The sequence below is a fragment of the Telopea speciosissima genome, chromosome 10, assembly GCF_018873765.1.
Source record: "Telopea speciosissima isolate NSW1024214 ecotype Mountain lineage chromosome 10, Tspe_v1, whole genome shotgun sequence".
Taxonomy (NCBI): domain Eukaryota; kingdom Viridiplantae; phylum Streptophyta; class Magnoliopsida; order Proteales; family Proteaceae; genus Telopea; species Telopea speciosissima.
The window spans coordinates 40,455,155-40,479,866 of record NC_057925.1 but is presented as its reverse complement, the minus strand read 5'-3'; the positions used below and the strand labels follow the sequence as shown (position 1 = coordinate 40,479,866).

Genomic DNA, 24,712 nt, shown 5'->3' with positions numbered 1-24,712 from the left:
AGGTCGTGCTTGGCGCGTTGGTGAAGTGCTCACTTGGTCACGGGTTCAAGTCCTGGAAACAGCCTCTTTGGAAACAAGGGTAAGGCTGCGTACATTTGACCCTCCCTAGACCCTGCTAAACGTGGCTGCCTTGTGCACTGGGTACGGCCTTTTTTTTAAAAAAAACTGGGATCTCCGTTTTCCTTTTCAACTCCAAGGAATTTGGTTGCAAAATATAGCAATATTTAAGAACCACATTTGGAGAAATAAGGGGTTAATTACACAATCATTGTTGGTATAATGCAAAAAAAAAAAGAAGATCCATTTTAGTTTTGATTTAATTTTATTTGCCTTTCATTTCCCAAGTAGTCAGACCGAGGCATCCTATTCTTCAAAAAGTCCCAAACATACTTACATTTTCAAACAAACTTCAACACTGATACATGGAGAAGTCAAAAAATCAGACTGGTCTGAAGATTCAGTCAAGGCTCGTGAAGTGGACATGTCCTCTACTATTGAGAGGTAACCTACTTCCTTTATCCATATAATTTATAACAGGGTCTTCACTTCTGCTGGTATTTCACCACGCACATCCATTGATTTACTTAGCCCACATCTTCTAACTCCTTGTTAGGAAACATCAAGTTGGGTTCCTAAACTCTCGTGGTTAGCATCAGAAATAGTAGAAGGATTAAAATCTTAGAGAAACTATTCACTTCTCTTGAGTTCGGAATCCCAAAGCCCACAACTCTGAGCTGGAGGAATTGGGTGTGGGTATTTTAAAGTGGACTCTGGAATTTACGACAAAGTTTTCATTAATTTCTAGTTTAGGAGATTAACTGTTAATCAGTGGGCACACAAGGAGTATTAATAGTACTGTGTCGAATAACTGTGTGCACTCTCCTTGAGGTCTGAGGACCATTTGGGAGGGCCCTCCTGTCACAAACAAATTTTTAGCGGAATCAACTCAGCAGTCTTTGGTTCACAAAAAGCAAAAAAATATATCAATTCGTTGAGGCAACTAGTCAAGGTTTACCACTGAACGAGAAAGGCCCCTAAGTAGATAGAATGTATGATCATTTCCAGGTGTTTTAAGGCATGTTTGTCGCCGTCCAATGTCCCCATGTGTGATACATGTACAAGGGACAACAAGACAGTGAGGATTCTTTGTGACGGGGAAGAGTTGTGCATTAATTTGGAATATTTAAGAGCTTCTCCCTGACATCCACCCAAAGGAATACTGCCCGTGCAGCACTTTAGCCAATGCTTGACCAAGACAAGCCTAAGGCCATTCAAGACATCTAAACATTCACCCAGACTTATTTCATAACAATCAGCAGAACATGGATTCCGCACAAGCCAAACATGCTATGCCGAAGCTTGCTTGACCTAGCCACTGATGCTCCATTGCTAACACAACATTCCCTTGTAGTGGAAGCCCATTATTAGTGCTACTCCAACTCAAGGCTGCTACACCAGCATGTCTTTGCCCAAGGTGTAAAAACAGCCCCACTTGAATGGCACAATGGCTACTGAAGATTTCTTAGACTAACGGCACACTCGCCCATTTAGATTGTCACTGCCGTACAGTGCGTGCTAGTAACTGACACCAACACAAACACATCCTAAGCACGCTAATCCTAAAGCAATGCCCAAGGCAGACACACCCACACACGAGAAACGAGATATCCCATTTGCCCAAGTTTGTGTGCCACTGGTGCATAGTTGGTGCTAATAGAATAAACAATCCCAAGCCTTTGCCTCCGCGGAGTTGGCCATTCTAGCACCTTCCGCTACACGTAGTCCATACCAGTAACCAAACCTACACAGGAAACACTCGCCCACATCGACTCTGAGTGCCCGCCATGGGATCTGCTCATGGAATACCTGTGCTCTGATGCATACATGACCAAACACAATACCTTTCTGTGACAGTCACTATGCCCAAAAAGCCTTGCATGTGGCATGCCATGATGCCTTGCCCGATGCAATGGCGGCAAAGAGGGTGAGACACACCACCCATAGTTCGAAATCTTGCCGAAATCTCGTAAAACTCGAGCTGGCCGAGACAAGATATGATACAAAATAGGAATATGTCAATTCTCGAAAATCTCGGTCGAGATTTCGACCGATATTTTATGAGTTCCGAAAATCCGGCGAGTCATCAGTAGATTCCTTAAATCCACTTCATAAAACAGTCATAACTCGACGTGTGGTTCGAAAATCGAACTGTCTCAGTCGAAAAATAAGTCTTTTGCGCTGGAGGAGGAAAACTTAAGAAAACCTACTTTCTTCAATTTTTTTGGCAAATCTTCTCCATTTGCTACTAAGATTTACTACAAAGAGATTTGGGAGCTGCCATTCCTCCATATTTGGCTACATTCTTCCATTTTTTGTAAATTTACTATTTACAAAAGCTTTTTTCTGGAAAAAAAAATGAGTAATACTTGTTGTATGGTGTAGATTATACATATGTAACACACCGGAGGCCGATCTACAACCTCACAGGGTTGAACAAAATTTTCTGTTTATAATTATTTCTTAATTTTTCTGATAAAAAAATTGATTTTCCTACAATAAAAATCAGAAAAAAAAAAATAAGGTTAATATATATTGGATGGAGCTCAGTTATAAATATGTTAAACACTGTAGGCCAATCTACGACCTCTTGGTGTTGAATTTATTTTTCAGCAAGTAAATAATTTTTTTAATTTCGAAAATTATGAAAAATATTTAAAATATTCAAAAAACAAATAGGGGAAAATAAGAAAAATATTCTGTTTTGTTTAGAAAATAAGGGAAATTTATGGTACAGCAATTGAAGCTCATATGCTTCAAATGCTGTACCATTCTTGTTTTTTGAGTATTAAGCCAATATTTTATTGAAAGAATAGGGAGAAATAAGAAAAAATATTCTGTTTTGATTAGAAAAATAAAGGAATTTTATGGTACAGCAATTGAAGCACATATGAGGCTTCAAATTGGACCACGGTGGACATCCCACAATCTACGAGAGGAAATCGTAACCGGTTTGGAGCAAATAGGCCGAGGCAGATTGATTTTATGGACATTGATAGCTTGTCAGCACTATGGGTGGGATGAGTATAGGAGAAAGCAAAGGAAGTGGGCATTGGTGTGCCCATCTTTTACCGAAGAGAACCCCCATCTCAGAGAACAGTTCATATGAGCATTCCATTGGCGCTAAGGAGCATGGATCTTCTTCATCCGTTCTGAGTTATGATTATGATGTCTACTCACAGTCACAAGGACATACTGGATCAGCCTCTGTCGACAGTTTCTTCGCCTACCCAACCCACCAGCCGTACATGCATCCATATAGATCTTATGAGAGTGGCTCAATGACTGGTTCTTCACATTACGGTGAACTATACCCTAGGATAGGTTATATGTAGTATGTAGATGAGACCATTTATAATGCAGCTACGGAGGACTACTGTCGTTTCTTCATGAACACTATGACATGGCATTCATATGTCATGCAAATACAGGACAATGCATGTCGTCTCCATCGGACCATAAGTGGACTCGATCCAGTCATAGTTCATATCAGTAGGCAGTCACTTGTTGGGACTTGAGACTTGGGAGACTTATGTATTATTGTTCACTATACGTGGTAGTTGGTATTATTGACTTATTATTGGGAGTTGGTACTTATGTTATGCATTATTGACTTATTGTTTACTGTAGTAACTAGTAAGTATTGTAGTTTGTAGTAGAAACCTTAACTCTTTAACTAAATCTTTTCAATATTATGTGTCTTCATCCATTATTGCAAAATTTACTTGTTTTACTTTCAAACAATGTGTAGAATAGGCAATATAACATTAAGGGTCCGTCCTTTACAGCAAACCATGAGTGCAAATCCAAAACACCAAATTGGGCGTTTTTCTTCTTCAATTTAAACCTTTAAATATATTTATTAAGCCTCAAACAAGTTTCCCATAAAGTTCAGAGCAAATATGGCCATTTGCCCACCGAAACATTATTCCAAAAAAGGAAAAAAAAAAATACACAGTCTCGCCGAGATCTCGAAAAACTCGACCTGGTCAAGACCGAGTTTTCGAACCTTGACATCACCTTCCCTCAAGGTAGCTCTTATGACTTTAGCACTTTTCAAAGAAGTAGACATCGCGCGTCCCCCTAAAATTACCGTATTATTGTATTTTGGAATCACTAGGCAATAACTTCTCCTCAATGTACTCGCATGTCCTACCTCATGCCACACTAAAGATCATCATTAAGCTACCAAGCACGCACATGCATGCCTCCTCAAGTGTCACGACTGTGCCAACAGAATGGCCATGACATTCTCCCCAACTTAATATCGTTGACGCCCTTGTCAACACTACCACGCTCAACTCCAATGTCTTCAATTGGTAACCCCCATCAAGCAACTACTCCTTGTAATGACATGATCTTGTTCCCCAACATATCCAACTGTTCTCAAAGGACTCTTGCGGCTTCAAATAAGATGCAACACCTCGCCTGTATAACAGATTTACCAGTATCTCTATCTGCACCACAATGCCTCTTCCTTCATTCTTCCCTAATTCAGTTTCACCATGTAACACAACTATTGTAGAAGGACCCTATAGCTTCAAACAAGATGCACCACCCTGCCTGAATAATGCCTGCTTCGACACCACAACGACTCTTCCTTCAGCCATTTGTGCCTCATTACATAGAAGTTTCCCTCTTGGATTGGTACCCCATCAATGCTCCAAGCTCAGAAACTCCATATAATTCGACTCAATGTCCCAAGTCACTCCTCTACTAATCAAAGTTCCCAAGTCCTGCACCACTTTGGGTGCCAAAGTGAGCCACACCTTCCCAAGTGTGTCTAGCCCCAGATCAACAACATTATATCTGAACACAATTAAGTCAGATGTGATGTCTCATACCACCACGTTTCTGTTGTGCCCAAACATCGTTGTTTTTAAGTGTCTACCCTACGATTCAACTATTTGTTGATACTCAGACTGGTCGACACTAAATCTGTAACACAAGATTGACATGATGTCCCATACCACCACACCTCTGCAGTATGCAAATCATGTTGTCCCCTTAATTCCCATTTTCCAGAACCACACATGGTGCCCGAAACGTGAGCCATGCTTTCGTTATGCACGAACTCAGTTTTACATGACATCCCGTAACATCACTTGCACCCACATCCCAAACCTAGCCATCTCTTGAGCCCATCTCCATGAGACCTTGATTGTCACGGTACGTCACACTTGAAGTCTTTTGTTGAGCTTCCCTTAAGAGACCTTTCTCCATCCTATTTTGATCTCACTCAGATTTACTTGCTAAACGCCCCAAGAATGACCGATCATTGGTCGTGGCATGGATCCACTGATCCAACTTTCCCAGTCAAAGCTTTATTCATGAGCATGAGTTATCGCTACTAGGCTTAAACACACCAGTTATGACTCACACCTATGCAGTTGAGGATGCGCTACTTTGGCTCAATCTGCCTCCACTTCTGAGGACTTTTAGTGCCTCGCTTCTCGAGAACTTACGATGCTAGCAGTCTCCCACACATGCAGCTGGTGACTCCATCCAGTGTTAGGACAAATGCTCGCAGTTGGGGACTACACAGGATCTCAATTCTTGAGGGGCCTCTATTGTAGAGGCATCACACTGTAGGACGGCCCATTGACCGCTCTTGCCTGTCCTACGAGCATGGTCCCTTTGATGTCATTCGGATCAGATTGTTTATATGGTGCCAGCAAATGAATGACCACTCTTCTCAGCTAATCGTTGGCATGGATCCGGATGATCCAACTACTTCCACGCCAAAGTTTCTGTGCCCTGAGTTGTCCCCCAGTAAAGTGCAAAATCTATTTCAATTTTTATATGTATCTATTTTTCCCATTCCCTTTTTTTTTTTTTTTTAAATAATTAACAAGTTATTCATAGGCTGAGAATATTAGTAGGTAGGAGCAAATAGTGATGCATATTATATAAAAGGATAGAGAGGCTCACCAAAAACAAATATGGTCTCACAATCCCTTGCTTTGCCAAATCCATAAAGGAATAGTATCACCAAAACAACTGCTCAGCCCTAATGAGCTGAGCATATCATATCCTCAGAGTTCCTCCATATTGTCCTCCGTCCACCTGATAACATTAGCTGAATATCCTTCAGATATAACTTAGGTTGCGACTGTAACAACCCTGCAAACTAGTTTATTTGTTATTTTTTGGCCAAATCACTCCCACAACTTGGGACTTTCACTTCATTAGCATGTAGGAATTGACTGTCAAAATAGAGTTTCCTAGAAGTTTCAGGACCTAATTTGGCCGCCATTTGGGTCTCGAAACAAACCTTCAAAACCTTCCAGATTCTGATTGCCAAAATTTTGCGGTTTCACAAAATATTTCAGTTTTTGAGCCTGGTCGAAACTAGGCTCAAAACCAAAACTTGAAACCATGATAGAGAGCACCCACCCACATTTTGCTTAGATATTACCTCTAGAAGAGGTTGCCATTTAACTACTATTCTGTAAACCATCTCCCATAGGACCCATACATAGATCAAGGGTCCCGAATCCCAAAAACAACCGATCTGCTGGGATGCATTCGAAAATATTGCATGCTTCTGCTCATTGTGCCACCCGACATTTGACTCTATCAACAACTCCCATAACCTCAAAATAGTGATCCCCAATAATGCCTGGCATTTTTCTCCTTCCGTAGACACCCAAATGAAATAGGTAACACTGCTTTCTTTTGAATCTCGCCTTCTTACAGTATCTTTTCTTCCCTATATCCAAATTCTAAATTTGTCATTTATGTTTCTACGCACTACCTCCAATCTAAACCTAAGACCAGCCGCTATTCCCAGTCCTAACCCAAAGGCATGCACTTCTTTTCACCCTTTCTAATTGTGTCCTGCGTTCTTCTTATCCTTATATCTGTTACATCATCCCATCTGCAGACCCTAGTTCCCCCCTCTTCTATCTCTTAATACCATGGAACGAGGTTTCGCCGAGATCTTAGCGAGATCTAGCTTTTTTGAGAGGAGGAAAAAGCATAGACATGGAGAGGGGGAGATTCCTCCTTATAGGAGAGCCCAAGAGTGTGAGGCATGCGCTTCTTTTCACCCTTTCTAATTGTGTCCTGCGTTCTTCTTATCCTTATATCTGTTACATCATCCCATCTGCAGACCCTAGTTCCCCCCTCTTCTATCTCTTAATACCACGGAACGAGGTTTCGCCGAGATCTCAGCGAGATCTAGCTTTTTTGAGAGGAAAAAGCATAGACATGGAGAGGGGGAGATTCCTCCTTATAGGAGTGCCCAAGAGTGTGAGGGAACCCCAATGGCCCCCACCCCGACCACGAGTAGCTTCCCCAGAGCATGTTCTTCAGCAAGATCCCAATACATATAGGCAACAGGATGCTTATCAACCAACCATCCAACAAATGTTAGGTAGTAAAGAGGATGCAGCACGAGATTCCCTTAGCAAGTTTGTGTTCTATAATAGCATACCACTTAATGTAGCTTAGGGAACATACTATGAAGCTTTCCTTGACGCTGCAGGGAGGGTTAGCCCATGAATGAAGGGGTCCACCGCATGGGAATTCAAGAATGTTTATTTGCCAAAGGAGAAGGAGTTGAAAGACTATATAGAAACATTAAAGCTAAGGTGGGATACATATGGAGTTACAATTATGGCTGATGGTTGGACTGGACCTAATAAATAGATCATCAACTTCATGGTTAGCTGTAATGGTAAAGTAATCTTCTTGCAGTGTTTGGATGCATCAAAGGACATTAAAGATTGTTGTACTTTTATATAAGGAATTGAAGAAAGTTGTGGAGGTGGAGCCAAAGAACGCTATCGAAATTGTGAAAGATAATGGTTCTAACTTCAAAAAAGTTGGAGAGAAATTGATGAATAAGAAAAGCAAAAGGATCCACCTCTTTTGGACACCATGTGCAGCGCATTCCATTAACCTAATGCATAAGGACATGAGGAAAAAAACTTTGGTAGCAAGTGTGGTCAGCAAGGCAAGACAAGTGACCACTTTTGTATACAATGATGGATATGCGTTACAAATGTTGAGGGAGAAATGCAATGGTGATTTAGTGAGGCATAATGTGACTCGATTTGCCACAAACTACATTGCATAGAAGAGCTTTCAGACGAAGGTTGTCGGTTTGAGGTTTTTGTTTGCTAGTGAATTGTGGTTTGGTTGGCGGGGGTGAAATACTAATGAAGGGAAGGGGTAGCATAAGAGACCATCGCTAGAGATAAATTCTAGCATGACTTGAATAAAAAGAAGAAGCCTACCTTGGCCCATATTTATGCTGCCATGCAATAGATGAAAGAATTTGTAAGAGCTGTGATATCCTGAAGTGTAAAGGCATACCTTAAGATTATTGATGATCGATGGGAAAAGCACTTGAGTCATCAATTGCATAAAGTTGGTGAGTTTTAAATGTTTGGTTCAACATACTTTACACTTTCCAGTAATATTTACATTTACATATTCAAAAGCACTAACAAGTTATTTATGTCATTACCAGAATACTATCTCAATCCCAAATATCATTGCAAGCATAATATTGTACTTGAACCAGAATTGATAGAAGCAGTTGAAAATGTCATTGAGAAGTTGGAGCCAAATACAAAGATTCAGGCTGACGCAAATAGCATAGTTGTCAAGGCGCTAGGCGATCAAAGGCGTTTGACGTCCTCCCTAAGCGACTAACCGCTTAGGTGACGCCTAAGTAGTGCCTAGGCGGCCTAAATTGCGTTCCCATATTATTTTTTTAAATATATCAGTTTTATGTGTGAAACAATCAAAACACACATTTGGTTTATATGTTCTTGAAATTGGTGCTTTTCAAGTATACCTAGTCTCACATTTGGTGTATACTGTTCTTAGAAAATATGATGTTATCAATAAGTAATTAACTTGCTCTCAATTTAGAAAAGTGTTCTTGTTCTCTAAGAAATTTGATTGATCAAACAATTTTATTTTTACATGAGACTTTTGTATTAGGAAGAGTACAAATCAGCTTTCCAACAAATCCAAGATTGCTTAAATCTGATTTGTATTGAAGGAGTTATGTTCCGGTCAAACCTTATTTGGTGTGCACGAATGCTGTTAAAATCGCCCTAAATGAAAATATCTTTTTAGATATCAAAACAAATGAATATTTTACCGCAAATTTTTTTTTAGCAATGTTTTACCATATTAAGATTTATGGAATTTTTGAGAAAAACCCCAGCATTAGAAAGTTGTAAATTTCACCTACCGCCCAAAATCCAGTTTTTGTTCTTGAACTGGGGGGGTTGACTTTTTACCCTTTTGGAATTTGATTTTTTAACTACTTTTATTGGATTCAAATAGGGGGTATTTGCTTATTTATGAATAATATCTTAAGTAAATGAAATATTAAATATAAAAATATTTACTTAAATGGTATTTGGCATAAATAAGTGTCAGAACCTGGTTCGATACCAATTAAACTAATGCAAGACACCCTGCAATAAGGCGGCAGCCGCCTAGGCACCTATAAATCCGCCTGGACGCCTAAGTAGCGCCTAGGTGACGCCTTGACAACTTTGGCAAATAGTGAGGTGAGAGTATGAGACATGGTAGCAAATTAATGTAATTAGTTTTATTGTGCTATGTACTAAATAGGAAATACTATTGCAAGGCATATTTGAACTTTGAAATGAAAACGGATCAAATACTTAAGAGATACTTCCTTGAGTTTAAGTCGAAAGCTACAGTGGAAGCTAGACAAAAGTTAGACCCTTGTAGGCCACTACTGGCTACTGGCATTACATTAATAATTTTTTTATATACTTATATATATTCATAATATTGCATATTTGTAATGCAACCAATTGGTGGGTGCATGGCTCAGGTGCACCTACACTGAGAAAGAGAGCAATCAGAGTGCTCTCATAGACTTTTTTGTTTATCCTCTGGATACGAGCGCAACTGGAGTACATTTTCACTCATACACATTAAGAGGGAGAACCAATTCTGTCACAAACGATTGGATCAGCTGGTGTATATGCACTATAATATGAGACTAAGGATGCAGCACATACGTGAAGAAATGGACAACAATGATAAAGAACTGATCGAGCTTGGAGACATTTTCCAAGAGGACTAGGGTGATAAAGAGGATCCCCTATTCCAATGCTTAAAGGATCAAAGTGAACCAAAATCGGATCAGGTTGGGATAGGCCCGACCCCCCCACCATAGCTAGTTCTATGGGTACCGATGTGGATGATGATATGTAGGAAGAGGGGAGTATAAGTGTACATTCAGAGTCAACTCACCAATTGACCAAGATGATGAGGAGGAACACAAGTTAGATGGGTCGCCATCTGACGACGATGGGGGTAGTGGTGGTGAGGGGATGCACGAGTAATACCAGTACAAACTGGAGACGGAGCCGGTGGATTTCACAGGTGAGTCAGTTCACTCATGCTACACAAAATCCAGACCATGGTACCCGCTACATACAAGAGACACCCACGTCGCACACAGTGGCAAGCACATGATGAGACCGAAGAGTTACAGTCGATGGACATGATTATGAAGACCATGCTTAAAAGTTTTGGAAGCATGAGTATAGATACTACCAGTGAGTATAAGTTGTGGTGTGCATCTCAGCCTCAATATGACCATGATTATAGCCAGGAGCGCATTGGTTCCGAATATAGTGACTATGGTCAATTTGGGCAGCTGTAGTTGCAGTCACACTTTGGCTATCCATCATCAGTACACTCCGCATCTGAGTTTGACTATGGAGGTAATCAGAGCACTGGGTTAGGTTTTGTGGACGACATATTCACAGTCCCAACCCAGCCATACATGCGGATGGTAGTTCGACAACCTAGTGGCAGTAGTAGTGGATCGATCTCATCGCAACCGCCTCTTCCATACCCTAAGATAGGGTACCCTTTAGTTTATTAATAACTCCACTTTTATGTATTGTGTGGAAGAGTATGTGTGATTCTTTAGCACCAGCACTATGACACGGGAAGCCTGTGTGTCACAAACAGAGCCTAACGTGCTTCAGCAGAGTCAAACGATGTCTCAAGGTTTTGGTCCAGCACAACACTCGTTTGCATAATAGAATTGGAATATGTATTAGTATTTGATGTAGAACTGTATAAGTGAGAAGTGATTCAAGTGAGATTGAAAGAGGAGTTGATAGAAGTCTAAGTTAAGATTGATGCATTTTACAGTTTTACATCTCTAATGCTTATTTAAGTTGTTTTACATTTATTGTATGCTTTGATTGCTTTCTATTACTAAATTATGTGTAGAATAGGGCCTGTTAGTAATTAGCACCAAGGTTTGCCTCCCAACCTAGGGTCTGAAGTGAAACTCCTATTTGGACTTTGATTTTGGAAAACCTGATAGTAACAGTATATTTAAATAGCCAAAAATAGGCTGTCTACCAAGTTTCATGACCAAACTAGGTCAAAAACCCACCAAAACCATCAAACGAGTTTTTTTTTTTAAAAAAAGTGCACCGACTCGGTTTTTGGCCTAAGCAAAACCAGGTCCAAAACCGAGTTCTCGAACCACCCTGGCCTTTGAAACCCGTAAACAAAAGTATCAGTACACCCAAATAGCCCTTAGAACAGAAATATCTCATACTAAACCTCTAGCTAGTGCATGTCCTCACCCAAACTCTACCCCGAATCCTAACAAAATAGTATCCAATTTCCTTATAATTCCCAATTAATACACTGATGATAAAGCAATTTCTGAAAAAAATAAATCACACCAATGTCTGAAAAGTCCCAGCCCACATGTAGAACTAATTTATCTTACCCATCCTATATTAACAAGGAATAGTACACCCAAGATTTATCTAAGAATTTTGAATTACAATACCTGGTAGCTGTAAAAAAAAATAAGAAATTATAAACAATTATTAAGCCCTCTATTTCAAATAGAAAAAGAAAGGTTAAGTAATGGGAACTTTGATTTCTACATTAATATTTAGTGCATAGAGTCTAAATTAATTTCAATTAGCATGTGAAGAATTTATCAAACACAAGTTATAACTCAATTTGGTTTAGAAATTTGTTGCAGAAAGTGCAATCCGAGCAACAGTTAGAATATAGCAAGAATCCAAGATTCCAAATTTGAAGATAAATCAGTGTGGATAGCAGCAAATATGAAAGAAATCAGGTAATGATTTTAGCTGGGGGTTCTGAGGACTTGCACTAGTGCTCCACAATACGATATTATACAGTGACAGGAACCACGGAGATCCAGTCAAAAAAAGCAATATGTTAAGCTTCCAAAGAGGAAAGGAACCAAATGCAGAGTTTGGAGAAGTTACTCTTGCACTTAATTGTGAGGAAGACAGAAAAGCTAATCTGAGTTAAACCATGCATTATGTCTTTGAGTGACAAGTTGGAAAAGTACCTGGGCCAATAAAATATGAGGTTCGTTGGTAAATCTAAAATGGACCTCAACGTCCAATCCCTTAGCTTTCACATGGAATGCTGTCAGTGTCTTTTCTTCTTCGTTTTGAACTGGCATTCTTTCCATCAATTACTGATTTTGCCTTTTTCGCACTTGATTTTGACTTGGAGACAGATCCAGCTTTTGATGGGGTTTCATCATCAGCATCAAATACCTGAATTTCACCAGTTGTAGTATTCCCTTCTTCAGCTTCAACTTGATCAACTTCGCTTTCAAAGCCAGTGGTTGGATCCCCTTCATCATGTTCAGTAATGTGGGAGATATCATTTTCCATATCATCCTCGTAATCCATCTCATCTGTAGCTTGACGTTTTCTTTTCTGTGCATCAACGCCTAGATCCTCACCACCACCATCATCATCTTCATCATCATCAGCATCACCCCCGCCAACATTGTTTTCTTCTACTTCCTGAGATGTACTGCCCAGATCATCCTCACCTGCTTCCTTTGCAGAAGTGGATTGTGCAGTCTGCATAATGTTTTTTTATGCCACTGATCTTAGATAGCATGTCCAGATGATTTTGAATGGCATCCTCCAATTCCCGGAGAAATTTATTTTTTATGGTTTTCATGCAGTCTTTTACTGTAATATCCATGTAAGGAGGATAAATTAGAGGTGGATATAGCTTCAACTTCAGCTTATAAATACTGGAGATTTGGTGTTTTTCGACAGCAAATGGCATAACAGAGACCTCCATGCTCTCAATTACATCTGCTACAGATACCTTTTTGAACTTTGCAGCTAGACGCTCAGCTTCATCCCTGCACCAACAAAAATATTAACACTGTGAATCACTACCTATTTCTCTATGATGCATGGACGCCTGTAAGATAAAAAATGATTGGAAATGACGGCCACATTGCAAACTTCTCGGATTACGGACCCAGTTGTTAATTTTGACACAGCAATTTTACCCGCAACAAGGGAGAGGTTGAAGAGGATATTGCCAGTAGAATTTTAGAAGGATGGATAAGCATGTGGCTAATAAACTCAAGGGGGAAATTTTATAAAATCTAATAAAAAACTCATACTTTATTAAATAAAAACTGATGAGAAATCAGGAAAAATCGCATGGATATAAGATGAGCTTTGCAGAGATTAGAATGTTTTGAGATAGACTGCGACAAAATAAGGAGGAATTAGGAATGGATGCATCTAGAACTTGGGGGCAGCACAAATAAGCAACAAATATAAGATAAACCTTCCTGACATGATTCAGTCATGTTCATTGATGATCAACTGTAGCAGCATCGAGTGACATACCCCAATTTGTTTTTTTAAAAAAACAAAGGGAAAAGCCATAAAGGAAATGTGTTGGCCAAAATTTTCAGGAACATGAAAATATACAAAGTTAAGAGGCCAAAACAGAGGGAAAAAAGGGGGGGGGGGGAAATGCGAATTTAGAAGTACAGCACAACAGAAACAAATAAACCCATTTACACAATGCTTGATGAAGAAAGAAAGATATCAAGAGAGTGATGAAGGGGATGAAAGAAAGAGTGTGGAGAACTGAACCAAGATAGATTCAGTATGAACTCTATCGAGGCTATAAGCCTATAACCGTTTATTTATAACTTGTAGCTTATAGCTGATTGTCTTCGTAGGACCCTACTAAGGCACCGTTTGATAACGTTATGTTTCTGGTGTTTCTGTGCTATTTGTGTTCCCAGCACACAAATAGCACAGAAAAACCGTTTGATAAACCTGTTTTGTTTCATGTGTTTCTGTAACCATAAATCAAAATTTATAACAATTTATGCCAACAATAACGTTTTTGTAGAAACAAGTATTGTTGTTTTTACCAATTTGTGTACCAATGTTAAAAAATGTTGCCCAATAATTGAAGGAAAACACCTATCTCTCAGCCATCTCCCTTCTCTTCTATGTTCAGCTAGCGTGAGAGCTCCAGAAAATCCATGGCGAAACACAGGGAAGGAGACAAACGCTGTGGAAGAGAGATCAGACGGTACCAATGTCCATAACTGGCAGAATTTCAAGCTCTCACAAGCTCCAGCACCAGTGCTGATTCCTCCAACCTCAAGCTCACCATCTCGACTCCAAAAGAACCTTAAGCTCTCAAGTTCCAATGTTGATTCCTCCAACCTCAAGCTCGCCCGCTCGAGATCTCCTACCGCCTACAACTCGCCGTCGCCATCTAGGATTAGTTCTATTGCTTTCTTCTGCTTCTTCTTCTTTTTTTCACTGCACAATCCCTTAAATTTGTTTTTTTTTTTTTTTTTGATAATTAAACCCGTTCTCGTGTTCTATTCATGAAAACAAAAACCGATTAGAGTCAGAATTAGGCGAGGGGTTTTTGTAGAATTGCGTAGAGTCATCTTCCAAATCCCTTCTTTGTTTTTTTTAAACCAGTCCTGGTGTTCTTAAATTTTTTTAGTAGTTGTTGTTCCCTCAATTTCTGCCTTACTTTTACTGTGTGATGTGAATGTGGTCCATTTTCTCTTTGCAAAAATTCTCTCTCCTCATGGTACAAAACTCGCCAGATAAATTAGAGCCAGGTGAATAAGGAGGAAAAGGGAGAGAGAGAGAGTCATTAGAATGGCAAGAATAAGCCCGAGTTGTGATTCCTATTTTACCTATTGAGAGATATTCAGGGATCCCCTTTCCTTTCTCAGTCAGCCACATGTGATAATAGAATCTTGCCATAGAGAGTGCAATCTCCACATATGATAATGAAATCTTACCTTATATGACACAATCCCTTGGATAGGGAAACCCAATATTTGATTGTAAATTCTGTGTAACTATTTCCTAGTTTAGAATAGCTAGGATCTTCTCCTTGTACTATGTATATAAACTCTCTATTGAGAGGAATGAAAATCAGGGAATAATATTCACATTATTATGGTATCAAGAGCCAAGCAAAGCTCCAACAAGCTCTCTCTCTGAGTTTTTTTTTTTTTTTTTCTGTCTCTCTACCCATTCTTCCCCTCATGGTGGACGAACATTCCAGCCCTCTCTCTGTGGCTGAGAACAGTCCTTCTGTCACACCCGCAACCGCTCCATCTTTCCATAATGCGCACCATTACATATCCATCAAGCTTACCTCGAAGAATTTTCTGTTTTGGAAGACTCAAGTAAAGCCCTTTCTCGATGGGCAGGCCCTATTTGCATATTTGGATGGCACAAAGCCATGTCTAGCTGATGTTACTGAAGCTCAAGCCTGGTGTCACCAGGATTCCATGATCAAGAGTTTCCTGATTGCCTCCTTATCTGAGGAGGTTTTCCCACTTATTCTTGACAAGGATACTAGTCAGGAAATATGGTAGACCCCCTCAACGGCATTCTCTTCACCATCTAAAAGCCATATAATGTCTCTCACTATGGCACTTCAAGAGATCCACCAGAAACCCAGGAGTCTGTGTCTCAGTTCCTTCAACGTGCCAAATCAATAGCCGCCGAACTCAGTGCGGCTGGTCATTCTCTTCGGGCCAGTGCTTTTAATCTCCATATTTACAAGGGCCTCAAGACCGAGTTTCAGTCCATGGTCTCCTCTCTATTGACCAGGACTGACCCTATCTCATATGATGATCTTCATTCCATGTTGCTTAGCCATGAGTTCCTTCATGGTACTGCTCTAAACAAGCTGTCCGTGACCGATGCTACACCAACCGGATCTTCTCCAACAGCTCATACAGTTCAGCGTTCCTCTTCCCCTGTTCCCAATGGATCTCTCTCTTCCCAACGTGGAGGTCGTGGGGGTAGGGGGGGAGGGGCCGTGGTGGTCGTGGCCGTGGCTTCCCCTATCAACAGCCTGGGCATTTCTGGTGCTCTATTTGCCGGCGAACAAATCACTCTACCGATCGTTGCTATTACCGTCAACAGGCTGGTTACCCCAATCCACTTGCCTTTCCTTCTCAACCCATACTTGCTGCCCATTACACCTATCACACACACCCGGCCTATAATGCATACCCAACAACCTATAATAGCCCAAGCCTACCTCTTCTACCTAATCCGCCACATCCCTCCCCTCTCCCTTGGTATCCCGACACTGGTGTGAGTCATCACATAACTCCTGATTTACATTCTTTGTCACATTATGATGAATATAATGGTCCGGATCAGGTACATGTTGGTAATGGTAAGGGCCTATCAATTGCTCATATTGGTTCCACTTCATTCCCTTCTACTACTTCTTGTTTATTTTCTTTGAGCAATATATTGCATGTTCCCTCAATGTCTAAATCGCTCCTTTCTGTTAAAAAATTCAGTCGGGACAACAATGTTTATTTTGAGTTTCACCCTTCTCATTTTCTTGTGAAGGATCAGGTCACCAAGGCAACCCTTCTTTCCGGACCGAGTAAAGGTGGTCTCTACGAACTGCTTCCAACGACATCTCCTACTGCCTATTCTGCTATTCGCAGCACTTCTGATATTTGGCACTATCGCCTAGGGCACCCACATGAGCAACTTCTCCGTCATATGTTAGAATTAAATGATTTGCCTATTTCTTCTTCTCGCATTGGTAGTATTTGTCAGGCCTGTCAGTTGGGCAAGGCTAGTAGATTGCATTTAAATATTACGAACCATAAAAGTTTATTTCCATTAGATTTAATTTTTAGTGATGTGTGGGGTCCCTCCCCTACTGTTTCGACTGACTGACACAGATTTTGTGGTTTTTGTGGATGACAAAACTAAGTTCATGTGGTTTTATCCTCTTGCGCGAAAATCTAAGGTTTTTGATGTATTTCTTAAATTCCAATCACATGTTGAACGTTTATTTGATCGAAAAATAAAGGCCATTCAAACTGATTGGGGTGGGGAGTATCGCACATTACCCACCTATTTTTCAAAAATTGGTATTTCTCATTGGTTGTCTGCACCCCACACCCATTAGCAGCTAGGCTCTGTTGAATGACGTCATAGACATATCGTTGAGACAGGGCTCTCCCTATTAGCTCATGGGTCAATTCCCCACCGTTATTGGCATTATGCTTTTGAAATCGCTGTCTATTTGATTAATCGCATGCCAACATCGGTGTCCTTTGGGGTGTCACCTTATCAACTTGTTTTTCATCGAACACCGGATTACTCTTTCCTAAAGGTTTTTGGATCATTATGTTTTCCACTTTTGCGACCATTTAATAAACATAAGATGGATTATCGCTCAGCCTCGTGTGTGTTCCTAGGTTACAGTCCTTCCCATTTTGGCTACCGTTGTCTTAATCTTTCATCCAATCGCATTGTCATTGCTCGACATGTGCGATTCAATGAGCATTCCTTTCCCTTTGCAAGCTCTATCTTGGGACCACCACCTTCCCAACCCACATCTCCTTCATCGTGGGCTTCTGCTCCATTGCAGGTACCTATGGCTTCAACGCTTTCACCATTACCGGCTATATACCCTTCCCCTATGGCTTCACTAGTGCGGGAAACCATTACCCCTCAGCCATCGCCCTTACCCACTCCTACACCAGCCGAACCTCCTTCACCTTCTCTATCACCAAATAGGCCGTCCCTGAACTCACCACCACTTAAGACCCGAGATCTCCATGAGATCCACCCAACACCATACCCAACCCTGGCCCAGTCCACCCTCCCCACTCCATGACCCTAAGGTCGAGACCACAGGCTTTCAGTGCAGTACCCGTTACTACTGAACCTACCTATTTTTCATAGGCAAATAAAGTCCAGGAATGGCGAGTTACGATGGCGGATGAATTCAATGCTCTCATACGGAACGACACCTAGTCTCTTGTGCCACGTACACCCCGGATGAATGTTATTGGTTGCAAGTGGGTGTACCGTATCAAATGGAAGGCGGACGGCTCTTTGGAGCGCTATAAAGCACGTTTGGTGGCCAAAGGATTTCATCAGCAATATGGGCTCGATTATGGCGAAACTCTTAGCCCAGTTATTAAGCCCACCACGATTCGACTGGTTCTCTCTCTGGCTGTTTCCCATGGGTGGTCCATTAGGTAGCTAGACGTCAGTAATGCTTTCTTGCACGGAGCTCTAACAGAGGAGGTTTATATGACTCAGCCTCCGGGATTCGTGGATTCTTCTCATCCTAATGCTGTTTGTAGGTTACATAAGTCTCTCTATGGCCTGAAGTAGGCACCCCGTGCTTGGTTTGCACGGCTATCTACCTTTCTCTGCAGTATTGGTTTTCATGGGTCCAAAACTGACACTTCCCTCTTTATTCGACACACAGGTCGGCAGATTTGCTATATCCTTATTTATGTTGACGACATCATAGTCATAGGCAGTGACCCGGCCATGATCTCCTCCCTTTTGACTCAGTTATCCGTTGAATTCTTGGTTAAGGACCTTAGGCCGTTGAGTTTCTTTTTAGGCATTGAGGTCGTACAGCAGATCCGTGGGCTTGTGTTGACTCAGTCCAGGTATATCTCTGATTTAATGAAGCGGACCGGCATGGTTGACTGCAAACCGGTCAAAACATCATTGGCCACAACGACCAAATCAGACTCAGGGGGTGCTTTGATGTCCGACCCTACCCTATATCGGTCTGTTGTGGGAGCTCTTCAATACGTTACTCTTACACGACCGGATGTGAGCTTCTCGGTTAACAGAGCGTGTCAGTATATGCACGCTCCAACGGAGGAGCACTGGCAACTTGTTAAAAGGATATTACGTTATCTTCGGAGCACCCACTCACATGGACTTTTTATTGAGCGTTCCCCTCTACGCTCTCTTTAGGCTTTCTCGGATGCTGATTGGGCAGGTGACAGTATAGATCGTAAGTCTACAGGCAGGTATGCAACTTTTCTAGGTCCAAATCTCATTTCCTGGACCTCTAGGAAGCAGCGTATGGTCGCGCGCTCTTCTACTGAAGCCGAATATAAAGCTTTGGCCAATGCCTTGGCTGATGCATCGGCTGAACTAGTCTGGTTGGAATCAATCATGCGCGAATTGGGTTGTCCATTGGCCGAACCACCAATCTTATGGTGTGATAATATAAGGGCGACCTATTTGTCAGCAAATCCAGTTTTTCACGCCTGTACCAAACATGTGGAAATCGATTTCCACTTTGTTTGCGATCATGTATCCAAAAGGCAGCTGCAGGTTCAGTTTATTTCTACAAATGATCAACTTGCTGATACACTTACCAAGCCACTTGGAACCACACGATTTACTTTCTTGAGGGACAAGCTGAAGATTCGCCCAACCGACTCTCCACCTTGAGGGGGTGTATTGAGAGATATTCAGGGATCCCCTTTCCTTTCTCAGTCAGCCACATGTGATAATAGAATCTTGCCATATAGAGTGCAATCTCCACATATGATAATGAAATCTTACCTTATATGACACAATCCCTTGGATAGGGAAACCCAATATTTGATTGTAAATTCTGTGTAACTATTTCCTAGTTTAGAATAGCTAGGATCTGCTCCTTGTACTATGTATATAAACTCTCTATTGAGAGGAATGAAAATCAGGGAATAATATTCACATTATTATTACCTAATTTATTGGTTTTGTTTTCCTGTCTCAAATAGATATTTGTTATTCTCTTGCAGCCAATGAGTTTTCATGGCAGTCATTGTTATTGTTCTTAACTGAAAACAGAACCATCTACAACATGTGCACTCAGAAGCCCCCTCATAATTATGCCCAACAGCTCTATGGCAAGTATAGAGAGTGCTTCTGCTATATTGTTTATATTCTTACCCTTGAATTCTGCTATATTGTTTATATTCTTGCGTATCCTCATCTAGCGTGTAGTGTAAATCTAACTACAGCATGAGTACATTTGCTCTAAATGAAAGCTCAAAATAAATAGTATTCAGATAAAAGGTCTATATATAATTCTAAAATACTAGTATAATTTGGTACAAATTGATGATGAGCTACAATACATGCTGAGCAGGAAGAACTCTGTTCTTGAATGTGCTTGATATCTCATCTCCTATTCCCTAGTTTATTTCAGTTTATTCTGATATCTGTGTTTAGTTTTACGTATCTGTTTATGTTTTCCTGGACTCCTTCCAGCAGATCGGATTCTCATAAGTTCCTAATTCTAGGATTGGGATTATCAACCTGCGTTAGGTCTGCTTCACAAATCATGCTTGTGTGTTTGTGTTTGTTCATATGGGGATTAACCATTCTTGGTCTCCCAATTCCATCATCATGTCCTTGTTGAAGGGATGATATACTTTATATTCACTGGAGTATTGCACATCAGTGGTGAATTTGTTCTGTGTGTCACACTGATCTTGATTTAGTACTTGAGTATACTTGATATTCACTGGAGTATAAGCTGAGATCTTGATTTAGTACTTTGATTATAATAACTTTTTTGGGTTTCTAGCAGTGTATACAATGCCTGGAATAACACTGCACCCTTTCATCCATTATTTTTTATAGTCCCCCCCCCCCCTCAAAGCCTGTTTTGGCAGCCAAACCAATAGACCCACGCTTAGAATTACTGTATAATTTATGATATATGGGTCCAGAACTGTGTAGAGAATCTTAGAAACCCAAGAAACTTGATTTTGAATGAACCAACACCCAAGCACCAAGATTTCATTTTCAAGAATTTTTTCAACTCTTTTTTTTCTGTGTTTCTTAGTTTGTCTATTGGCCTTTTTAAGTGGATCAGTTGATAAGATGAGATTCTCTTTTTAAGTTCTAAATTACTATGGTAGAAAGTTATAAATTAAAGAGCAAAATCCATTCTTTGATGGGGTCCCACATGCCGAAGGTTCTGATTCCATGATTATGATTTTTCCATCAAACCTCATTCTTTAGCTTCTGGTCAAAGGTTTTAATGAGGATCATTCTTTCAATAGCCATCAGAGCTTTTGACTCTTCTGCGTCATTAAGAAATCATCCAGACCGGACCTTGGTGGCATTGAATAAAATTATAGAAAGCTGTGTTAAGAGACCAAACCATTTTTTGAGAAATTCTAGTTTAATTTGGTTTTTGAGGCAAAAATATCATACAAGAGGAAAATAAATCAAATCTACAGTGGGTTTTACTTTTCTTAGGCTACTTGTGTTGAAAAGAAAGTTACCTTCTTTACTAATGCTTGAACTTATTGTTGGACTATATAAATCTTGGGTTGGCTGTATAGCTTCAACCATACTGAGCCCTTTTGTATATGTAATCTGTCTTTTAAGTTTGTGGGTTTCTCTCAATTGAGAGTTTCTGCTATGTCTTCTCCATCCAAGAGTGGATCCAGTTATGGTGAAGATGATACTGAGCTACGAAGAGGGCCATGGACCCTTGAAGAAGACACTCTTCTCATCCATTACATTACTCATCATGGTGAACGTCGTTGGAATCTGTTAGCTAGATGTTCAGGTAAACAAACAAACAAACAGTTGTTATGCTACACAATTGTTTTGATTCATAATTCATAATATGAGTGATTTAATATCAATTCATTTTTCTGTTTTCTTTTGGATTGAAGAAAATTGGCAAGAGTTGCAGATTAAGATGGTTGAATTATTTGAAACCAGATGTGAAGCGTGGGAAGCTTACTCCAGAAGAGCAGCCTGTGATTCTTGAACTCCATTCCAAGTGGGGTACAGGTGCTTATTCAATTATCCATAGCATTACTATATGATCTCCTCAACATCAATTAGTTTGTATCTCCATTACTGATCTTGGCAATCTAATCACAGCTTCATCTTCCATGCTGTTTTGTCTATTTGACAATTCTACATGGTCTAAGAATGCACAACATGTACCAGGAAGAACTGATAATGAAATCAAGAACTACATGAGAACAAGTGTACAGAAACAAGCAAGGCATCTTACGATTGATGAGAATAGCACAAGGTTTCGTGATGCCATCAGTTGCACTAGCTAGCTCAATCCCAAGACAAATAAAAAAGGCAAAAAATTAGAACCATAGCCTCCTGATTCAGCATGGATTTGAAGGTAAGGTAATTGGAAAATCTTCATAGATGCATTAAGACCCTTTTTATTCATAAGCATGTTCAAAACTCTATTTGATAGATCTTTAGCTCAAGTTGTTAGAGCACTTGGAACATAAGTATGTTCCAAGCGATAGTGGTTTAAATCCACTAAGACCCTTTTTATTCAACCGTTTAAAGCATAGTTAGTTAAAGTAATTTGAGAATGACAACTCTCAGCCTTTTGTTTGACATCTCATAGCAAATTGATTGCTTTTGTAGTAGGTGCAGCCAAGGATCACATCTGTGTCCTCTATACATTATTAGAATTTAGAGATTGTGTTATCCACTAGAAAAGTAGGAAGTGGTGTTAGTTCTTGTTATTGATAGTTACTAGTTTCATCTTGATTAATCATCTGTTCCAATTGCTTACAGATATATACACTTTATATGGATTTGTAATAATTTTTGATGTCCTAAAATCATTGATTTTATATGGATTATAGTATTAATGGCATTTCTGTAATTCATAGTAAACATTACAAAACTGTTGCAAAAACAGGTTTTATCAAACACCTTTACAATACTAAAAGTATTCTGGATACGTTCCTGTAACAGGTTTATCAAACACCATTTTGCAACCCAGAAAAGTTATTCTACAAACAAAAACACCAAAATACGTTTTTGGTGAGAAACGGAACAGAAATACGCGTAACGTTATCAAATGGTGCCCAAGTACACAACACGAATTACAAACCACAAAGAAAACTGAAGGAACCACAAACACATCACGATAGGGGCACTTTCCTTATCGTGATCAACCAACTAAACCCAATAGCAATGAAGTACCACATGGGATTTGACAACCATACCCCTACAGTATGTGTACAAAACTTACCATTCTCTCTCAAGTTGGAGCATATTAATCACACATGCCCAGCTTGGAACAGTATTTCCGGAAAGCATAACTACATGAGTTGGTAAACATATCACCCAAATGATCAGTAGAAGAAACAAATGGAGTAACAATCAACTTCTTCTTAACTGCATTCCTCACAAAGTGATAGTCGACTTCAATATGTTTGGTCCTTTTATTGAACACCAGGTTACTGGCAACGTAGATATAGCTTGATTATCACAAAACATCTTAGTTTTAATAACCGCAAAACCCAATTCTTGAAGCAGTGACTTCAACCACGTCAACCCGGTTGCAGTATGAGCCATAGTCCTATACTCAGCCTCAGTACTGCAACTAGTAACAATCGTTTCCTTCTTGCTTCTCCACGTGACAAGATTGCTAACAATAAATGTATAATACTATGTGGTAGATCTCCTATTACCACCAGAACCAACCAAGTCAGCATCAAAATATCCGAATCAAGGTACAAAAACTCAGGTCTCGGTGCCATCTTGATTCCTCAAAAACAGAGTCAAGTCGAGATCTCGGTGAGTTGGTGCATTTTTATTTTTCGACTCGAAGCCTCAACTCAGTGGGTTTTAGACCTATTTTGGGTTTAAAACTTGGTATTCTGCCTATTTTAGGCCATTTAAACACAGTAGCCTTATCAGATTTTGCAAAAACAAAGTCAAACTAGGACTTTTACATCAGACCCTAAGTTGGTAGGCGACGACGTACTAAAATACCCTGCTCAACACATAAATGACATAATTTGGTGATAGAAAGCTAGCAAAACATTCAATTAACAGTAAAACAACTTAATAAGCATTAAAAATGTTAAAGTGATACATCAAATTGTTTAACAATGTTATAACTATCATCACATAAACTGAGATTGAATCATGTATTCAGTTCCCACTCGTGCCACATAGTCTTCCCATGACATAATGTTGCTGCCCTGTTGCATATAGTGCTCCACAACATTCATATAAGAGTTGTCATCAGAATATGCCAAGTCCCCTATCCTAGGGTATAGTTGTTGCCATGAGGCGTGAGACGGTTGCCATGTAGCGTGAGATCCACTGCTACTGTCATATTGAGGCATGTATGGGACAGGGAATATGGGCCTAAAACCAAACCTAGTGCTCTAATTGTCAAGCGCTCTGTCTGCAAGAAAGTTAGAACTCGTGTTTTGCAGATATTCATGCTCCCACCTATAAATGACATTGACAATGGTCTCTCACATGCTGAATCCTTGGGATCCTCATTACTTACATTGGAAAGAGAAAATGAAAGCTGCTGAGTTGAATACACCATGGGTTTCTTTACTGCAGGGTGGTCATCCACCTTATTCTTTTTGCAGCCAAGTTGATGCCTGGAAGGTCAATCCAACTTTAAGGATGAAACAAATGGCGTTGCAAAAAGTTTTAGGTTTTCGACAAAAAAATTCAAGGCAAGGATGAGTGAATGGAACAAATAC

General features: G+C 40.1%; 1 protein-coding gene and 1 long non-coding RNA gene across 3 annotated transcripts in view; one reads left to right on the top strand and one right to left on the bottom strand.

Moving 5' to 3' along the window:
• LOC122644262 (DNA-directed RNA polymerase I subunit 1-like) overlaps positions 1-13,284 on the bottom strand; it is a 25,228-nt gene extending 11,944 nt beyond the window's left edge. Inside the window, exon 1 of the mRNA XM_043837903.1 lies at positions 12,428-13,284. Within this exon, the coding sequence (XP_043693838.1) occupies positions 12,428-12,553 (126 nt within the window). The 5' untranslated portion in view covers positions 12,554-13,284. The remainder of the gene's footprint in view (positions 1-12,427) is intronic.
• LOC122644263 lies at positions 1,395-24,712 on the top strand. 2 transcript variants are annotated; one of them, XR_006330263.1, is made up of 3 exons: positions 1,395-1,407; positions 15,764-15,771; positions 24,392-24,712. It is a non-coding gene; the product is annotated as an uncharacterized LOC122644263 (long non-coding RNA). The 2 variants fall into 2 exon arrangements; XR_006330262.1 differs by lacking the exon at positions 15,764-15,771 and adding an exon at positions 2,996-3,001 and having other exon boundaries at positions 1,397-1,407.